Source organism: Oxyura jamaicensis, chromosome 4, assembly GCF_011077185.1.
Source record: "Oxyura jamaicensis isolate SHBP4307 breed ruddy duck chromosome 4, BPBGC_Ojam_1.0, whole genome shotgun sequence".
NCBI classification, from domain to species: Eukaryota; Metazoa; Chordata; class Aves; order Anseriformes; family Anatidae; genus Oxyura; species Oxyura jamaicensis.
In genome coordinates, this window is record NC_048896.1 from 83,650,502 (window position 1) to 83,670,016 (window position 19,515).

A 19,515-nucleotide genomic window follows, 5' to 3' on the forward strand; every position below is an offset into this window, starting at 1 on the left:
AGCAGACAGGCACATTGCAACAGTCCTAAGTTTTAGCACAGAAATTCTAATTACTTACTCTTCAGGAAAAACAAAATTCTTTGCCAGAAACAGGTTACTGGGGGGGGCCCGCCCCCCCCCAGAATATCCATCCGTGCAGACTTCAGCACTCAGCTGGATGAGATCCTGAGCAACCTGTTTTAACTTGGAAGTTAGCCCTGCTTGGAGTAAGAGGCTGGACTAGCTGACTTCCAGGTACCTTCTGCAACCTAACTCTTTCCATGAATCTAGTATTTCTTCCTACTGATCTGTTGCTGATTTCTTTAGTGCCTTTTTTTTTTTTTTTTTTTTCTCCTTTTTATCTTTCATGTGTCTTAAGGGACCATAGAAATAGCATGCGAGCCAGGGAGAGTCTCTGGGAGATTGCTAAGTAGTTTTACCAGCTGAGAGCAGTCTCCAGCATAGTGTGAATCAGATAGCAGAAAATGCAGATACCTAGGCACCCATCACCGCTCAAAACACCTTCTTTAGAACATGAAGCTGTAAAGCACTATCATTCAGGAGAGACTCATGAGGAGCTTTGAACATGCTTTACAGATACATGCAAAAAATACTGCAGAAATTTAAGGAAAAAAGTATTTATTTTTTTTTAACATCAAGGCTAACAACTATAGCAACAGCTTCGGATTGCGCTGAACCTCATTCACAACTTTATGACAACAGTGTATCTCAAATTCTAGGCACGGTGTTGAGAGTCACTGAGTGCACTGCATATCATCAACAAACAAAACAGCCCATCACAGTGGTCACTCTGCTGTAGAAAAAGCTGCCAGAGCTTAAAGATTTTTAAACCAGTTTATATTACAGACTATGCAGTCAGGGAGCAAAAGGACAAGGTGCTGAGACCTGACTACTTTACCCATGTCACCACAAATACTTTGAGTTATATGATACTCAAAGAAACAGTATCCATAACTTTGTCTTTTTACTGTATTAGAAGACATTATACCCTCTCCCACACACAATTTATTTTTAATTCAATACCACTTACTGTCATCACTGAAATACAGCTGGAAAGCACGTGCATAGTTCAAAATCAAGATGGAAAACTGTTCTCAAATCAGTTTGTTTTGATCACTGAGATTTAATACTGGCCAAGTCTAAATGGCAAGAATTAACTGATGACAAGTAAATAACTTGACAGTGATGGCAGATTCAAAAGGAAGCACTTGTCTTAAAACATTAAGCTGTGCAAATCCTTGCTCCAGGAATCTATAAATGCCAAGATTTTACATGGGTTTTAAAGGTTCCCTGGCAAATTCATGGCAGAACAATCCACTGAGAGCTACAGAGTGGAGAGATGCTACTGCTTCTTAAGGTATGTATTCAGAGGAGTATTGGCATTATATGTTTCCTCTCTTCTCCTATCCTCCCTTAAGCTACATTGTTGCTAGTGGAACCAGGAGTAGATGGTTGTCTGATCTGTCCACCCTGTGGTTTTAATTCTTAAGGATGAAGATCAGTGTATTGCTAGCAAGACGTTTTTATCAGCTGGGACATGTCAGTTTTGGAACAGCCTTAGCAACATCATTAACAGATTTCGTCAAGGGAGGTGCAGGAGAAGGTCGGACTCATGGAGAGTTTCTTGAGTGATAGTTTGGACAAGTTTGCTTTACGATTTGCCTGCTACCAGAGTAATGCAGGTACATGTTTAAATCTTGGAGTTTGTAACAAAGATAGTCCTCAGACTGTTTAGATCATAGGGACTAACTTTAAGGGGTCTGCAAATGTCAATGGGAAGAACTAGTCTTAAATCATTACGGCTATTTCAGCTATTAAAATGTTATAGCCCTGCTATAATTTTTTTAGAAGTTTGACAATTCAAAAACCATGAAAAATAATTCTCTAACTACAAGAAGAAAGTAGGGAGGTATCAACTGCTCCCACCCACATGCTTACAGATTGAACATTGCCCAGATGGGTGCTCCTACAAGAGAGCAAATTCTAGAATAGTTTCCTGCTCTGCAAATGTATTCAGGATCACAAACTAATTCGCTGTTTATTTATGCTTAGCGATGCAGGGGCAGGGACACTGCTGTGAAATAGCCCTTGGGGTGGGAAGGGAGGCACCACTTACCTTGTTCAAAACCACCTTGTTGCCAGCTCTGGTGGTGTTTCATAGTAGCGGTCCAAGTGAGGTATATCCATCCTTCACCTTACTGTGCTAGTGATCGTGCAGTAAGCTCCCTGAGCTCAGACATAAAAGGTCTTTGAATCACATCCAAGTAGTAGTTCTTGTCCAGAGTGGCAAGACGAGGCACAGCACAAGATCCACAGGCTTAATGCAGGCTGTCCCCAGGCAGTGGCACAGGAGCGTGGTCAAGCTGCAGGCGCTTCTGAGCACGCTGGCACATTTCTCCTCAGAGCAATCACAGAAGAGTTACACTGACCTGACAGGCACAGTCTTGCCACGCAGAACCACTGAGCCACAAATCACCTTACAAACACGTGTAGGTGTATTCATTCACAGACACTTCAGCATGAAAAATAAATATGTGTTAACAACAGTGGAGCTTGACTGGCTTACACACAAAGGGTTCTTTGGTTTCGGATTATGTTTTGCATGGAGGAAAATTGGAATCCGTCAATACTAGTTACGCAATACCTTGTTATCACCTCAAAGGTGAAAAGCTTCGTAGATTGAGTAGTGTTACTCGGAGGTAAGCAAACATTGCTACCCACAAAAACACAGAAGGAAATTGAAATCAGCGATTCCAAGATTTTCACACTGTGTTTGCCAGATAATAGTTTCACAAGCCAGCTTGCTTTCTGTTTTCAGGGTTAGATCAGCAGACCTGTTGCTGGCACCGTCAACACTTAGAGCAAATAGGCTGAAATAAGACAGTGGAGGTGGAGTCTTGGTTCAAGATTGCTAAACAAGATGGGTCTCCTGCTAAGCTGTAGGTAGCAGTTTGTCCTCAGACTTCTATGCTGCCATTGCTTTAAATAATAAAATACACAGATCTCCCAGTAAGCAAACAAGCCTAGAGATGAGGGCACTCTCCAGGCAATAGGAAACATGAATTTGAATCGTTGGGCGGGAGAAAAGGGGTTAGTTTATTTTTATTTGTTTACAAGTATCAGAAAGAAAATAATTGTATTTGTGAAAGGCTTTTTTCTTTTATTTTGGAAATAGAATCTATTTGGTTTGTATGTAGTGGGTTTACGTGGCAAGGTTTTGGTAGCAGGGGGCCATAGGACTGGCTTCTGTGAGAAGGATCTAGAAGCTCTGCCATGTTAGGTAAGGGCCCCACTGCTGACCAGAGCTGAGCCAATAAGTTATGGGCCGGTAAGTGATGTTGTTTTACACCTCTGTGAGAGCATATTTAAGACAGGGAAAAAAAAACAACGCTGTGCCACACAGCAGCTGGGAGAGTGAGAGGAGTGAGGAACAGCCTTGCAGGCGCCAAGGTCAGCGAAGAAGGAGGGGGAGAGGTGCTCCAGGCGCCAGAGCAGAAGTCCCCTGCGGCCTGTGGTGAGGACCATGGTGAAGCAGGATGTCCCCCTGCAGCCCATGGAGTACCACGGTGGAGCAGGGTTCCACACTGCAGCCCGTGGAGGAGACCACGGTGGAGCAGGTGGACCTGCACCGACGGAGACTGTGGCCTGTGGAAGACCCCTGCCGGAGCAGATTCCGGGCCGGACCTGCAGCCCGTGGAGAGGAGACCACGCAGGAGCAGGTGACCTGGCAGGAGCTGCTGCCCGTGGGGGACCCAGGTTGGAGCAGTTTGCTCCTGAGGGATGGACCCCATGGTACGGACCCATATCTGGAGCAGTTCTTGAAGAGCTGCTGCCTGTGGGAGGCCCACGCGGGATCAGTTCAGCAAGGACTGCATCCCGTGGGAGGGACCCCACAGCACAGGGGACGAGAGCGACCGAGAAGGAGCGGCAGCAAAGCGCTATAGACTGACCATAACCCCCATTCCCCCATTCCCCTGTGCCACTTGGGGGAGGAGGTGGAAGAGGGTGGATGGGGGGGAAGGTGCTTTTAGTTTCCTTCCTTTGCTTCTCACTTCTCTAGCTCGTTAGTAATAGGCAATAAATCTTACTATCTCCCTATGCTGAGTCTGTTTTGCCCATCACAATAATTACTGCACAATCTCCCTGTCCTTATCTCAACCCTTGAGCCCCTTTCATCATATTTTCTCCCTGTTCCTCTTTGAGGAGGGGGAGTGAGAGAGCAGTTGTGGTGGAGCTCGGCCACCCACCCAAGTAAAACCACTACAACTTCAGGATGAATTACAGTGTTTCTTCACTGGTTCAGATCAGAGCCAAAGTAAAAAGAAAAGCTGGCTATTCAGACCAGCTCTGCTGCCAGGTTTTCAGACCAAGCTAACAGAAATGAAGTTTTTTAGGGTAGTGGCTACCTCTCTGGGGAAGCTGGAGCTGATAGCACACACCCTTCAGAATATGATGACAGGCTTCAGGTAGGCTATTTTCCAAAACTTGACCAGTGCTACATGGTCAAGCATTGCAACAAAATCAAATCATTCCACAGGCACTGTACTCCTATAGTACTTTTGCGGTTGCAGCTTGGTAGTGTTGAAAATGGCACAAGGCCAGTGGGCGATTTTTTGCTGACCTGCCTAATTTCAGACCACCCCACCCTCCACTATAGCACACACTTCCCACAACATCTGCAACACAATGAGACAGGTAAAAAGTGATAGAAAATATTTCTTTTACATTGTCTGTGAGATAATCAGAAAAACAGGACAAAGCATGTCCTCCTTTACTCTTACAGAAAAAGATGAAACAAGTCCACGTTCTCTCACCTTTTCTGCATCAGATCTTGCTCAGGGCATTCCTTAACACTGCCTAAGGACAGGTAGATCAGCACAGAGCGCACCAAGAAAACCAATACTAAGTCAAATACAGCTTCGGTCAAACTAGAGCACTGCTTACTGTTTCTGTACTACAGATGAAGATGCTGGCAATCAAGTCCATTTGAAGCAAGTTAGGTAAACTTGAAAGTCTTGGGAGAAAGCTAATTTAGGTCTCGCTTGGCCAAAATTGAGGCAGCTGCAATATAAATGGTAAGTACATTTTTACAGTGAGCTGTAATTAAGGCAGATTATGGCATGCTTACAGTATGCATATGCAGACATCTATACAATGTCCTTTGTGTTCTAGGGAGGTTGGTTCCTTCTTTCACATGATGTCAACCTAAAAGAATTTCTCATGAGTTTCTCCATTCTAAATTTTCAGTCATTGAGTAACAGCACTGGAAAGCAGAGGAAGACGCTTAACCATCAGTTAATTTCCTTTATTTCACAAGCTTTGAATTCAGAAATAGAACCACGACTAGTAGATCTTGATACGGTAGAGTAAGTAAAAATGCGTGTGATTACAAAGGAAAAACTTTGTACAAAAAACTTTAAAAATCCGACGGCAACTTGGATTATCTGTTAAGTACCAAAAAACTCATGCAGAAGGAGAGCACTACTGCCCAGGTGGAGAAATCCCTGCAGGGGTGGCAATGGCATTGCTTTGCATAAATTATGGCGCTGTTGAAAATGGAAACAAAGAAGACACAGACTTGGAACGTACTGAGTAGGTACAGACAGGTGCTAGAGAGACCATTCGTCATTCTAAGTTCTGGTGATTTTCTGTGTCTGAGAGAAGTGCTTCTTGGGTTTATAATAAATTAAAGATAAAACAGAAGCTGCCTATACTACTCTACTGCATACTTTCAAGATGGCCATTTTCTTCCTTCATAAGTGTTTTTGGTGATGGTTATCAAATACAGACATTATTCTTGGCATTGTGTCTAGTCAATTGTTGGCAACGTGTTCTATAGGGACTCACTCACTGAATGCAGCTTGCATAAATAACTCAGTAACATGCATTAACTACTCTAATACAGCGAAAGGGTGCAAAGGAACCATCATTCAGTTACAAGACGAAGCTAAAACCTGTAGTCACTAAAGGGGCAATGGAAGCACCATGCTTTAAGGTGACTATGGCATGAAAGCACAATTGTGAGGCAAGTAGTTCCAAGCAAACACACCACACTATTATCACCTCTTCCTATACAAAAAAAAAAAAAAAAAAAAAAAAAAAAAAAAAAAAAGATATTTCATTTTTTATTTCAGTTAGTACCAAAAAAAACTGTGGGTTTGATAACACAGATATTGAAGGGAATGTACATTATTCCCATGATCCTTCCTCCTTGTGTTTCTGTCCATCATCGTTTTTCAGCCAAGACTGGTAATATTAGAGCGACCACCAGGAGGTGCCACGATGCGGTGTCCAGTACGGCGTGGGTTATTGTCATCTATCTGAGCTCCTGCAACAAGAGAAATACAGGAAACAAAGCTATGAAAAGGAAAAAATCATCAGCGGTGATATTTTACCTGACATTCCAGCTATGCTTCCCTCACACCAGTTGGTTTCTCTTGAGCTAGACCCCTGCTTGAAGCACTAGAGAGATCTTCAAAGGCACATTTCTGTGCCTAGCTCCAGTGATCTTCAATAAGAACTGTAGGCTTATATGTTTGGGATCAGACTGATGCTCATCCTACATGGGCAATTGTCTTCCACTAACGTGACAAAGAGTCCATGCAGGAACGACAACCTACAGACTGTATTCCCTTCATGAGATCGGACCCTGAAGAATATTGCTGCTCTAACTGGCAAAAATAAATCTATCACATATGTGGAGAGTGGCTTTTTAAAACCTGCCTCATTGATTTAGAATACCTGTCCCCACTGGGTCCATGGGTTAACAGTACAGGAAACCTGATGTAAGTGATCATAAGTCCACATGAAAAGGAACATTCATCTGATGTAAACTCATACCCACTTCAAAATGCATTTTAAAATGCTGGAAGATTAAACTTGTGACAGCCAGCTTTCTGCCAGACTGAATATCATGTGATCACATGAGCTTCTTATAGGTAACATAACACTACCATAACTGTAGGATCATTTTAAATGCTGTCATAGTCTCTGGTTCAGCTTAATTCCATAACCAGTAATGTGCATTTGCCTGATTTGGATCATGCTTGTTAGCACAGGGTGCCATGGTAATACACAGATCCAGCAGTGAACTGTGAAACCACAGCTTTGTGTGCTTTTGAAAATCCCACTTATTGTTTATTATTGTTAGAGGTCAAGATTGAAAGCATTTTTGTTGCTTTATAGAGATTTACATGTTTGTATATGCTCACCATGGACCCAACTGTACAGGGAAAATTGCAGTCCAGCTCAACAGAGGGGTCTTTAAAATATTTGCTCTCCTTATTCCAGAGGTTTCATTTACTTTCTAAAGACGGGATCTGACAGGGATGAAAACTCCACCATTGGCTCCCACAGGGGAGAAAATCCAGTCACTTTCATAACAACATACTAAAGAGCCACTTATTTACCAACTGGGCCACAGACTTTGGAAGAACAATGTTTTGGCACACTTGTAATTATCTTCAAACGTCAGGAATTATTTCCAACAACCCCAAAGGATGATTTTCTTGCCTATTTCTTATGTACCATGGAAAATGTTTTGGGCACCAAGAGCAAAGAGACAAGAAATACTATAATCAGTATATTAATAGATTCTGCACGTGGTTTGCCAACCATGGACAAGGACAGTTAAAGTTTCTGAGTCTAGCAGTTTCTGGTGATGCAGCAAGAAAGAAATCTGAGGTGTTTGAGCCACGTGAGTCACACCAGGCACAAGTCCATCAACCATACATACTGACAGGAGGCCTCAGTCATATCAACCAGAGACCTCAGCTAACCATAAGGTGCCAGGTAAATAACACTAAAAGACTGCAAGCAGATAAATATTTTAGATGACAAACATTCTGAATATTTGGTAATTTGTAAAATACTCCTAGGGGAAGAATGTATATGAACATACCTAACTGTATATGTTCTTACATACATGTATATATGTGTATATATATTTCATACATACATAATTAAAGAAGTAATTTTTATAATTGAAATTTATCAGCAACAATCCATACTGAAGGCTTTAAAGACATTTCTAATGAGTCAGGTTGACTTACCTGATAAGCTAAAATTAGACTGGTGGAGGTTCCTGATTGGTGGAGGCTGGTTTTTGGCAGGGGAGGATTTAGTTGAAGGTGCAGGAGTTGCGTATTTTGGCGTAGCTGGGATTTCATACACAGGCCCATCATACATTCCTCTGGAGACTCCTTGCAGTCCTCCCACCTAGAGCAAGAGCAGAATAAAATTAGACACTGAATGCTTGGATAATGCTCCCTAATGATACTGGTATACAGAGGCCACTGAGCACAGAGCTATATTCTGCATTAGTATAGATTACACATCTGTATTCTTGTCAAAGCTACAGTCTGCTTTATATACAAAGGAAGCTATAAAGTCTCCTCCCATCATTTTATAAATATATATGTATATGTATATATATATATGTATATATATGTGAGATCAAGACTTAATAGGCTTCCTTTGCAGTCAGTGGAGAGAAATTGGATCTCAAAAGGAACAACAGACCTCCCCTAAGATATTTATGTTAAGTAAGATCAGTCATTGTCATCTCTTTACTCTCCATTCAGCATGGTTGGAACAGGTGCTTCTCATATCTGGGCTGCTGAATCCCATTTTGCTTGTGGTAAGACTGATAGTCACTGTACCGATTGTAGAAATTTCACTCTTACCTGCTTTCTCTGCGCCTCCCCTCCAAATATCTCTTTATTTTTATTAGAAACTCATTGAAAAGCAGTGCCAATTTTTTTAAAATAAAATTTCAAAAGTTTCCACTTCTTGTCATGAACTAGAAAAGCAATTATATATACAACAGACTGTGGCATGGGACCCATCTTTCATTATCTGTCTTTAGAGTATCTGTCACCTGAGCTTTGATTACTGTTAAAATTCTCTGTGTCTTATCCCTGTACAGTTCCTATGAGAAATATGAGAAAACAGAATCATAACAGTCTCATCAGCCTTAAAAACACAGAAATCTAGGAAACAGTATTTTAAAAAACACTTTAAATTTTCAAGAAGAATCTGAAGCCACTGAATTTCTTAATCCAAAGCCCATCCAAAAGACTGTAAATCTAAGGCTTACACCACTATTGTTTCAGGACCGTTTCCCCAGTGAGTTAATAATACAATTAAAGTACTGGGAAGGAAGGCCACACTATTCATGGGAGTCTGATCTTGCTCTTACAGAAATCAGTGCATTTTCCTTGCTTTTGGTGACACGGACATCAAGCTCAGAAGAGACACTGTCTCGCAAGCTGAGCCAAAGCTAATGCCCAGAGGGAAGCAGCTGCTGATCACAGCAGTGAATCCACTATCCAGGGCTCCACAAAGGCAGGGATTTGCACTGCTATCCCTGTTCCAAGAGGTTTTTCCTGGGCCAGCTAAAGCTTTGCAGACCCTTGTGAGATGGGTTTTGCTGTGCAGCGACATAGCCACATGATGGTGGCTGATATCACCATCAGTGTGTTTTTCTAAATTTTTTCAATTAAAAAAAATAAATATCTGTGAAAAGAAACACAAGACATAAAACTGCTCTCACTTCCTCTCGGCAGGCAGCAGAGGGAGCTGGAAGAGCAATAATGTCAATGCCTCACTTAGTCCCTCTGCAGACCTTTTACCTTTTCCTGTATGTCTAGAATCATAGGATTTCCCCAAATCCGGGCCCACTGCAACATGCAAGTTATTTGGGCTGGTTACTTTTGTGCGAACCCCCAGTGTAAGCCATCATTCTCTGATACTTGTTTTTGAAGTGCTGTTTTCACTGTTTAAATAACATCCTCACTCCAATTTATATAGCATTCCCATGTGCTAAACCCTTGAAAGGCAGATGTGGAGACCCATGTCATCTGATTAATTTAAAAAAAAAAATAGGAGAAAATAAAGAAAAATTAATTTGTTGGTATTTTGCAAAACTCCTTTGCAGATGCATTTTATTTTTATGCCTCTTATCCTTCCCACTTGTAGACTTAATTTCAGCTGCCCCCTTACAGGCAATGGCATATGCCTTGTTGAAGAAAATACATTTTTTTGGTAAATTTGTCTTTGTTACCTGTTCTCACAAAGTACTGTATTGCCCAGTGGCAAAAAGCAATTTCCAATCAGCCCAAAGCTAGTGCCAAGCCAACTGGTTTTCAACAGAGGGGCATGAATATAATTCAGAACCAGAACTGACCCAGTCGTGATCTTGGTCATTACCCAAGCTTCTATTTAAAAACACAATAAAAGCTTTCTGAGCTGTGATTGCTGCTAATACTCAGTTTAGTAAATGCACTAACAGCAGTTCAGAGATGCCAAATATAATAAGTATCTCTGACTTAGATGCTTTTCTTCTCTGCAGTGGGGCTGTTCAGTATGCAAAGCTTAGTAGCAATTTAAAATGCTATTTTTCTTCTGGCTAACCCCCCCTTCCAAAGAATCTGTATCTTTTTGCTGACATCTAACTAAAAGTAAATTCTATCACTATTCCACCTCCCTTCAAAAGACCGCACAGCTGGGCATACGGCAATTATAGCACTTATGTGCTCTACCCACTGAAGTGCAGTTTTAAGTTATATCAGCTCACACTTGCAGAGGAGCCAGTTTTTGGTCATATTTTGACCATATCCAAACATAGGTCATACATAGGTCATCTTATACAGATTTATACTAGCACACTAATAATAATAATTAAAGTTTGCTAATGTGGTTCTGAAAATGTATGTCTTAGAAGAAGATTAAATATTATCTGATGTTACCTTATTCCTGATTTTGACGCGCTGGTAAAGATATTCAGGGAAAGGTTTGCGAGGGATGAAGCGGCCCATTCCTTTATTTACGTGCAGGTTTCCGTCTTCAAACACTATCTTCCCTTGGCTTATGACCACTAGTGGGGCACCGTGGCACTCCATTCCTTCAAAGATGTTGTACTCAACAGCCTGAGGATCAAACAACATACTGCAAGTTCAGTACAAGGTCTCCTTCAGTTAGTAACTTACAATACACATTTGTAGTCATATTTTTAAGCAACTGCCATTAACAGGCATATAAAATTGCTTTATTTGAAGGAAAAACAATGCATTATTACTGATTAAATGATTTAAAAGTATCTGTACAGACTCCCCTGTATTTATGCTTCACTTTCCATCAAGACTTTATCTCATTAGTTTTTGAGGACTTACCCTGTTTATCCAGAACCTCTAGAAATGTAATAACGTTAAATAAGAAGGAAAATTCTGACTCAGCTGCTGCATACCCAGAAGATTTAGTCCTATCATGCATGCAGTGTGACTGCATAAGGGAATTTCAAAGGCCTTGCAGAGAAAGCTTCAGACTTGCAGCAAGTACTGTTTTTTCAGGACCAGCATATTTCTGTCTGAATTTTTCTGTCTGAAAAAGCCCAGAAAGGACCAGGAAAGCTTGAAACTAAATGGAAATGACTGTCAAGTGGCAGGTGATTATTACTTTCTCAAAAATACTGAGATATCTCAAGACAGAAATAAAAAAAATGCATCATCTAAACCTTTTAAAGTTTTCAAAGGTTTCTACCCTTTTAATATAAACTGTATCACTGGTTTTCAGTACAAGTTTTGGAAGAATTTCCCAATATATCTATATATAAAAAAACACTGAACAGTAAGATAAACACTTTGAGATAGATAACACATCAGATAAACACATAAGACCTGTCACTGCCAAAATGAAAGTGACTGTAAGTCACTGGTATTGTGTACTAAGGGACAGAGAAATACACATCAAGGATTTGGAATTAAATAAGAAATCCCATCCATGAAGCTGATGAGAGCTGTATTATCAAAATATTTAATCATCTATAATATGCTAGAATACTTCTGATTTAATTGTACATTTTATATCAGGTGTTTTTCATACAAGCAAAAGAAGTGAGCTGGTTTTAAATGTATTTTCACAGCTTTATTAACCTCAGCTGCAGACCTGCTGATTCACGCCTATTTACAGGTCAGGCACAAGCATACAAAAATAGTGCAATTGTATATGCTGAGAGAAAAGAAATCCTTCTTGATCCCAGTGCTTCCAATGCAAGATTCATTACCTTCATTTTCAGAAATATTTACACATTTCAGAAAAGGATCAAGCAGTTACCCCACTCCTCTATATCCAATATGTTTGTTTATGTGAATTCGACATTTGAAAAGCAAGAGACATTTCATTGCTTGTTTTCTTTCTCTTCTTACCGATTTATGGCTTTTAGCTGTTATAGTCTTCACCTTATCAGGGTCCCAAATAACAACATCAGCATCCGATCCTACAGCAATCCGTCCTTTTCTTGGATACAGATTAAAGATTTTGGCAGCATTGGTGCTGGTGACAGCTACAAACTGGCTTTCATCCATCTTACCTGTGGCCTAAAAACAACATGACTTGACCAAAACATGTTTATAAGATAGCAACTGAGTATTCAGAGTACTGAATATCTGGGGAGATATGGGAAAGTGCATAGTTCACATATCTGGTGATGCTGCATGAAACAGAGGCATTATTGAGCAGGATTTTATACAAGGCACATTACTTTGGAGTTTCAGGTAAGTGAATAAATTATTCCTGGCATCCCAAAGAACAGACGGTGAAACCTTAATGCAGATGATACCATCAAGTTCCTCAGCTAAGGTCCCTTTCCCTACACTGATGCACATGTGCTTTGCTGCTAGTCCTAGTGATTTCCATTTAAACATTTTACTGATTTTAAATCAGGGAAATTATATGAGTATTACAAGATTAAATAAAAGATCAAGTCTAAAAAAATGTTCAGAGTGTTTTAGAAACATTTTTTGCAAATTAAGTCCATTCTACTAGTAGTATTATGAAATCTATAAATCTAAGTAATACAACCCCAGTTATAAAGCTCTTGCCTAGAGAAATGTCACCACCAATTGACCTTTTTATACAGTCAGTGATGGCTTAATAGCAGCTGTTCACTGCAGCTTTTGGATTTTTCAGCAGAGTATTTTGGGGTCTTCCCGGGAAATAAAAAAGAGCAATGTTTATTTGTTTAACACATATTTTCTGCCTAGTCAGCCAGGAGATTCCCAAAATATAAGCTACTCAGTGGTCCAGGAATTAATGTCACCACCTGTAAATCCCATTTTGTAACACTTGTGGCAGCTCTTTCCCTTCATGTGAGTAACAAAAGGGCAGTATCACTGGCTGGTTGCATTTTGCTTGCTTCCTTGCTTTGCTCCTACATGGCAGATACCAGAAGCTGCTTCTGTGCTTCTAACTCAATAGCATTCTCTGAAGAAAGTGGTTATTAAACATGGTCTGGGTAAAGTGCTCATGAGAGCATTTTAAATACTACCACCTTGCAGTGTGCAATATGCATTCAAGTGCAATGCAGTGTAAGGTAGTAAGTGTGTGTATGAGTGAGACTGGGTGTGTATGTGAAGACGGGAAATGGAGGGAGGATATCATTTTATATTAGGATCCATGGAACGATCAAAAAATTGCTAACATACACCGGCACCCCACAGCAAAATATGCCAGTATAAATTACATGCACTGTTCTCCTTCAAAGCAATTCATAGTGTAGCCTCAGGCTCAGCTGCCATCCATTTGTAATTTCTCAAAAACAATGAGACACTTCCCAAATTCAAACAATCCATTCATCACGTTTATACAGGGTCCACTTCAAAATCATTAAACTGCTTCCAGATCCTATGGCTATGAGAAGCAACCACTCTGACACAACTGAAAAAAATACAGCAGTTTAGTCTGTGAAGCCTCAGGTCTGATAAAACACTATGGCTTTGCACTGTCAGAAGTGAAACACAAACCTGAGTTTATAAAACTTTGAAACAAACAGTTCATCTTGTAGTAGGTCTCTGGGAATTCTCAGAAATATATTAGAAAGTCACTGCAGTACTGGCCAAGAGTCTCCTGGCTTGCATTATTCAGCCAACAGTCAATTTCTTTTTAATCCATACAAGTAAGTGATTACTTACTACAGCCTTGTCCCAGACAACAGTCATTCTTTCTTCAATTCCATTGACCCCTTCAGGAATCATAGTGAAGTTGTCTTTTCCAATGGCTTTCTGGGCAGTGCTATATGGGCAATGTCCACTTCCCGTCACCTGCAGGTCCCCACTGTGGAGTTAACACACAGAAGGTTTAGAGCAGTCACCAAGGTTACCTTGGTCTCAGACTAGCTCAAATGGACCTTTCAAGCCCATACACTGTAGGCATAGGCTGCAAGTCATGTCAGCAGCCTCTACATGTTGGCTACAGGTCACTGAAGAGCAACAGCAGTATTGGACATCTCCACCTTCCTCCAGGAACATCCTGAATTCCCAGATTACAGCCCCCTCAGGTTTAAGGCTGCTTATCGACAGATCAGGCACAAGCACTAACCAGGACAAAGGATTATTATAAGATTAAGGAAATGATCAGAAGCTTGTATGAAATGTCTGACACACTCAGGATAAATTCATAACTGTGTTTAGAAATAAAAGCGTATTTTACAATGCAAAGTAATGAGCATTAAGCTTGTTTCCCTGCATTTCTCCCCTGCACATACACTTTTCTTGTAATTCTTACACAAATATTTATTGACTGGCCTTCCAAAACAGAATGATGAAAATAAAAAAGGGAAGAATATTCTAAAAAATTATTCTATGTATTCTAAAAACTCTAAATATTCTAAAAACTCTAATCAAACAAAAAAGTGGATATTGCAAGTGAAAAGCACTCTGGATTTAGATAATTTAAGGGTCTCACACAGAGAAAAGTATGGAGTAAAACACAGTAAGAGCAACCAAACAATAATGATTTTATTTAAGTTTTTTTTCACCTTAAAGAAAAACTCTGCAGAGATCAGAACTGGTGCACTGCCACTTTGGGGAATAAAGAGGAACAACATAACCAAAATGCAGCATCTTGGAAAAAATAAAAAAAGGGGGGGTTCTTTACTATCTACAGGAAACAGCTAATATTTTTAGATCTTGAGTAAGTTTACAGGAGTCAAGCACATTAAAACAAGCTACAATTGCTTCTATCACTCCAGAAGGGTGATGTCCACAAGAGGCTGTCATCCTTTTTTAAAATTATGTAAGTTCCAGCTCTGAAACAGCTGAATGACTTTGATCCACAAATTTAGATTCCAAAAAGTTAACAAATAGCCAAGTACCGAAAAAAAAGGGGTCACACATCAGTAATTCTAATGCAATTTTCTGGGCAGCCAACCCTAATGATAGCTGACAGTCAGAGAAGACCTTTTGGCCTCTTTTTTGGTTCTTCACTATGTTCACAACCAGCCATTCATTTTTTGTTAGAAGGCAAAGTCATGTATTTAATAGTGAAAAGGCAGATATGTTTTAGCTATTCCTAATTATTAATGAGTGTCTGGTAGTATTTCATAGGATTAAACCAAATCCATCAGCAAAATATTAATTTATTCTAACACAAAGATATGAACTGCATGCCATTTCTTCTTTCTCGCTGTTCTGTCAGCTAAGTTCTTCGTGGCTTAGACTCTCTCCTCTTTTTTACTTCTCTGGCATTAATATTGCCACAACAACAGCAATGTCACAGCCAGGCTCTATATCCCTGTCCATTTCTTTATGTTGTTATGCTCTCCTTCCACTATGCTATTAACTCTGAACTCCACTTTCCCTCTCCTCTAACATCTAATAACATGATCTGCACTCCCAGTCTAGTCAACAGAAGACCCCGGCAGCTGACAAACGTCACTCTCGGGAGATACCCAACAACTCAGGGTTACACGCGAGCACTCCTAGTGATAGAGTTTCTCTACTGACAGCTAGCAGATCAGCTAGCAAATTGAGAGATGAAGGGATCACCACAGAAAACATCTCAGAAAAAGAAACTGGTGGGAATTAACAGAAGACATATATATCTTTAAACACATTACTAATACTTCATTATGTTATTCTTCACCATGAACATTTTCAAGGCAGATGACATCTTCCATGTAGCACCAAGACCCCACACCTCTAGTTCAGAAGAAACGGTACATCACAGCAGCAATAATGCAGCAGTACACCATGGAAGATGAAAGCTACCCACGGTGTATGGCCCGTGGACAAAAAAAGGACCAAAGCTCATGAGACAAATCCAATCTGCAAACCTCATGAGACACCTTTGATTTTTACACTTTCCACTTTTTAGCAAAAAAAAAAACCAACAGATTCTGTGGGAAACAGCATAAACGGTATGCATACTTGCAGAAGAAGATTGTTGTGAGGATTCTTTAATGAATGTAAATTACCAGTCTCCTGATGTACAGGGAAATAGGAAAGTTAAATATTATCTTTACCATCATTCTTGCATAAAATTCCCCAAAAATGCATGGCAGATGGATAATATATACAGCTCTTTTTAGTTTCACAGTATAGATTTAAAGTATTAAAACCAAAAGCAGGCTAAGCTGCTGTCATTTATGATCTAGGACTTTAAGCCAGTAAGAAAAAAAAAAAAGTCATTTTTGCATGCTTGGAGGATAATGAAAACTTTAATGAAACTGCCTCCTCAATTTGTCTTTCTGATGTTAATGTTAATGTCATTCCAGGTCTAAAATTTCTCTTGCTATTTCAGCTTATTTGTTTCAACCCACATACCATTATTTGTGGACTCTCTCTGAAATCATATAGCTGTGTCTGACAGAGTAAAGGACCAAACATTCTGATATACATTCACATATGCTGGCTAAGAGCCTTTCCCTCACACAAGGAGCTTCACTCTTTATGATGCTGACAATGACATGTGAGGCCAGAAAAGTAATTTTTCCTCCTTGTTCTTACTTTAAGGAACAGAAAACTATTATGGAAAATCAGGCCATCGGGCCTTCAGAACAGTGCAAATGCCTGCATGTTTTTAGCAGGAATGCATGTAACTCAGAGCTTGACTACACATTCATTAACAGTGCAACACAGTACTGCTATGAACATTTACAATTTAGTTTAAGACAGCCTAATTCTCAGAAGTGCTCCAGCTTCCATACCTGACAAAAATGGCTCCAGGAAAGCTATCCTGGTTCCAGGTATCTCTCTGCATGGGGACAACTCTAATTTCAGGACCTGTGCTCGTGATATATGACTGGGGCTTAAAACTGAGACTATGTTCACAGATGGAGGTTTATCCACCAAGCTATTGCTTACTCTGGATGATGATGTGATCCAACTATGTATTAACTTTTTGGCTACAGAAAACAGAGAATTAGAGAGAAAGCTAGTTTGAAGTCCTAGGATAAAGACTGTTTATCTAGCTGTGCAACTAGGAATCACTTGAAAAGCAGAAGGAAAAAGAAATAACCTGAATAGCCAACAGTTGTATCTTGAATGTGCTAACTAGAAACTGGAGGGTGCAGGCCTGCTCACGAGACTGGCAGCCTAAACACAGGGGCAAAACAATCCCTGCTTTTCTACCATTCCTTCTCTGCTGTGTCATGTATGAGACTGATTTAAAAGAAACTGAGCTGATCCCTAGATGCTTTGTTCCATGTGGCATTTGCACTTGCCCATCCACCAGACTGTTAAAAAAAAAAAAAAAAAAAAAAAAAAAAAAAAAAAAGGTCTTAAGAGGTCTTACCATGCTAAGAGTGAATTCAAGTAATCTGGAGTGGTAGGATCAGGGCTCAGAGGTGGCGAGGTCACAAAAGCAGCAGCCTTGGCCCAGTTTTTGCTCCAGTAATGTGTCCCATCTGTCCCCAAGCTGGCAGTGATCGGCTCTCCAAAAACAAGGGAACCTTGGGGAAAGCAAGAATATACAGGAACTGATTACTATCCTCTCCAGCACATTACAGAGCTTGCTGCACACAGCCGTGTATAATTTATGCATTGCTACATGGTCAGTGTAGCTCCCAGAAAATTAAGCAGTGTTGGCTTTGTCTGTATGATAAAAAATTAATCAGGAGGCTCTCTGATTTACACATGCTTTTGATCAGGATATTTACAAAGCTCTCTTTCTAATCCAGAAGGAGACAGTTCAGACCTGGTTTTAATTTGTACTATTTTAATCACAGCCATGTTCTCTCTGGTGCTCTGCTTCAGAGTGAATTTAGGTGGAGGATGGGCTCCAGCTGACATGCCTTTTTACCGCTCTCAGGTTAGGCACAGCACCAGCAGATAACAGCATATGGTCCCACCAGCAAACTCCAAGTCCCCATGAATGCAAGTACCAAGACAGTATTTAGCTCTTTGGCTTCTCCATGGTGCTCATGCACTTCCTAGCACCAACCTGCAGAACAGTCCTGACTCCGTTGCCCTCCTTCATTCTCAAATGAAATGAAGGGAAAACTGACATTGAGAAAAAGATGGAAAAAGTATGTATCAGCTCATTATGGCCTGACCTTTGTCCTCACCACTTTTGTAATCAGGGGCAAGTGGAAGAACAGCAGAGGCACTGTGGAAATAGTCAGAGAAACAGAGGAAACAGAAGACAAAGTGGGAGAAGAAAAGGAAAAGAAGGAAGGAAAAAGGATGGGAAAACACTGACAATTCAGGAGAAAAGAGGGGAGCAGAGGAGAGGAATTATTAATAAGATGCAGTTTGTGGCAGAAAGTGAGGATTGCAAAAGAAAGATTGACTGTAAAAGGACAAAGCTTTTCAGTCTCTTGAGTGGTCCCATGCCATGCTATGTCCTGTCCCACCACCTGTGAGGAAGAGCTGAGTCTCCCAGTACTGCAGCACTTCAGGTGCTTTCTGTGAGGCACTTATATCAGCAAGCAAAGGTAGCTTCAAAAGGGGCACCCTCCAGGCTCTCAAGTCCCTTTTAGGTGGTCTTTAACCAGGACCCTTGCACAGCTACAGTGAGCAATGCTGACCCACAGACATCCCCATGCCCATCTGGCTTGTATAAGAAACAGCGTGGCCAGCAGGTCCAGGGAAGTGATTGTCCCCCTGTAGTCGGCTCTGGTGAGGCCGCACCTCGAGTATTGTGTTCAGTTTTGGGCCCCTCACTACAAGAAGGACATGGCTTGAGTGAGTCCAGAGAAGGGCTACGAAGCTGGTGAAGGGTCTGGAGAACAAGTCTTACGAGGAGCGGCTGAGGGAGCTGGGACTGTTTAGCCTGGAGAAGAGGAGGCTCAGGGGCAACCTTATTGCACTCTACAGGTACCTGAAAGGAGGCTGTAGCGAGGTGGGGGTTGGTCTATTCTCCCACGTGCCTGGTGACAGGACGAGGGGGAATGGGCTAAAATTGCGCCAGGGGAGGTTTAGGTTGGATCTTAGGAAGAACTTCTTTACTGAACAGGCTGTTAGTCACTGGAATAGGCTGCCCAGGGAAGTGGTTGAGTTACCATCCCTGCAGGTCTTTAAAAGACGTTTAGATGTAGAGCTTAGGGATATGGTTTAGTGGAGGACTTGTTAGCATTAGGTCAGAGGTTGGACTCAGTGATCTTGGAGGTCTCTTCCAACCTAGACTATTCTGTGATTCTGTGATTCTGTGATGGTGTCAGCCCCCAACAGCAAGGCCAAGAGCGAGGTCCAGGAATCTCTTATAGCACACCCACTGCCCAAGCCACCACAACCTGGAATT

The 19,515-nt window shown here is 40.9% G+C and overlaps 1 protein-coding gene across 2 annotated transcripts in view; it reads right to left on the reverse strand.

Annotated features, from left to right (window-relative positions):
- Nucleotides 1–5,288: 5,288 nt before the first annotated feature.
- The window catches only part of CRMP1 (collapsin response mediator protein 1), a 49,400-nt gene continuing 35,173 nt past the window's right edge, over nucleotides 5,289–19,515 (reverse strand). For both annotated transcript variants that reach the window (XM_035323581.1, XM_035323582.1), the window contains exons 9-14: nucleotides 17,569–17,725; nucleotides 13,968–14,109; nucleotides 12,204–12,374; nucleotides 10,749–10,928; nucleotides 8,052–8,217; nucleotides 5,289–6,328 (exon numbers count right to left, since the gene is read on the reverse strand). In XM_035323581.1, the coding sequence (XP_035179472.1) occupies nucleotides 6,237–6,328; nucleotides 8,052–8,217; nucleotides 10,749–10,928; nucleotides 12,204–12,374; nucleotides 13,968–14,109; nucleotides 17,569–17,725 (908 nt within the window). In that variant the 3' untranslated portion in view covers nucleotides 5,289–6,236. The remainder of the gene's footprint in view (nucleotides 6,329–8,051; nucleotides 8,218–10,748; nucleotides 10,929–12,203; nucleotides 12,375–13,967; nucleotides 14,110–17,568; nucleotides 17,726–19,515) is intronic.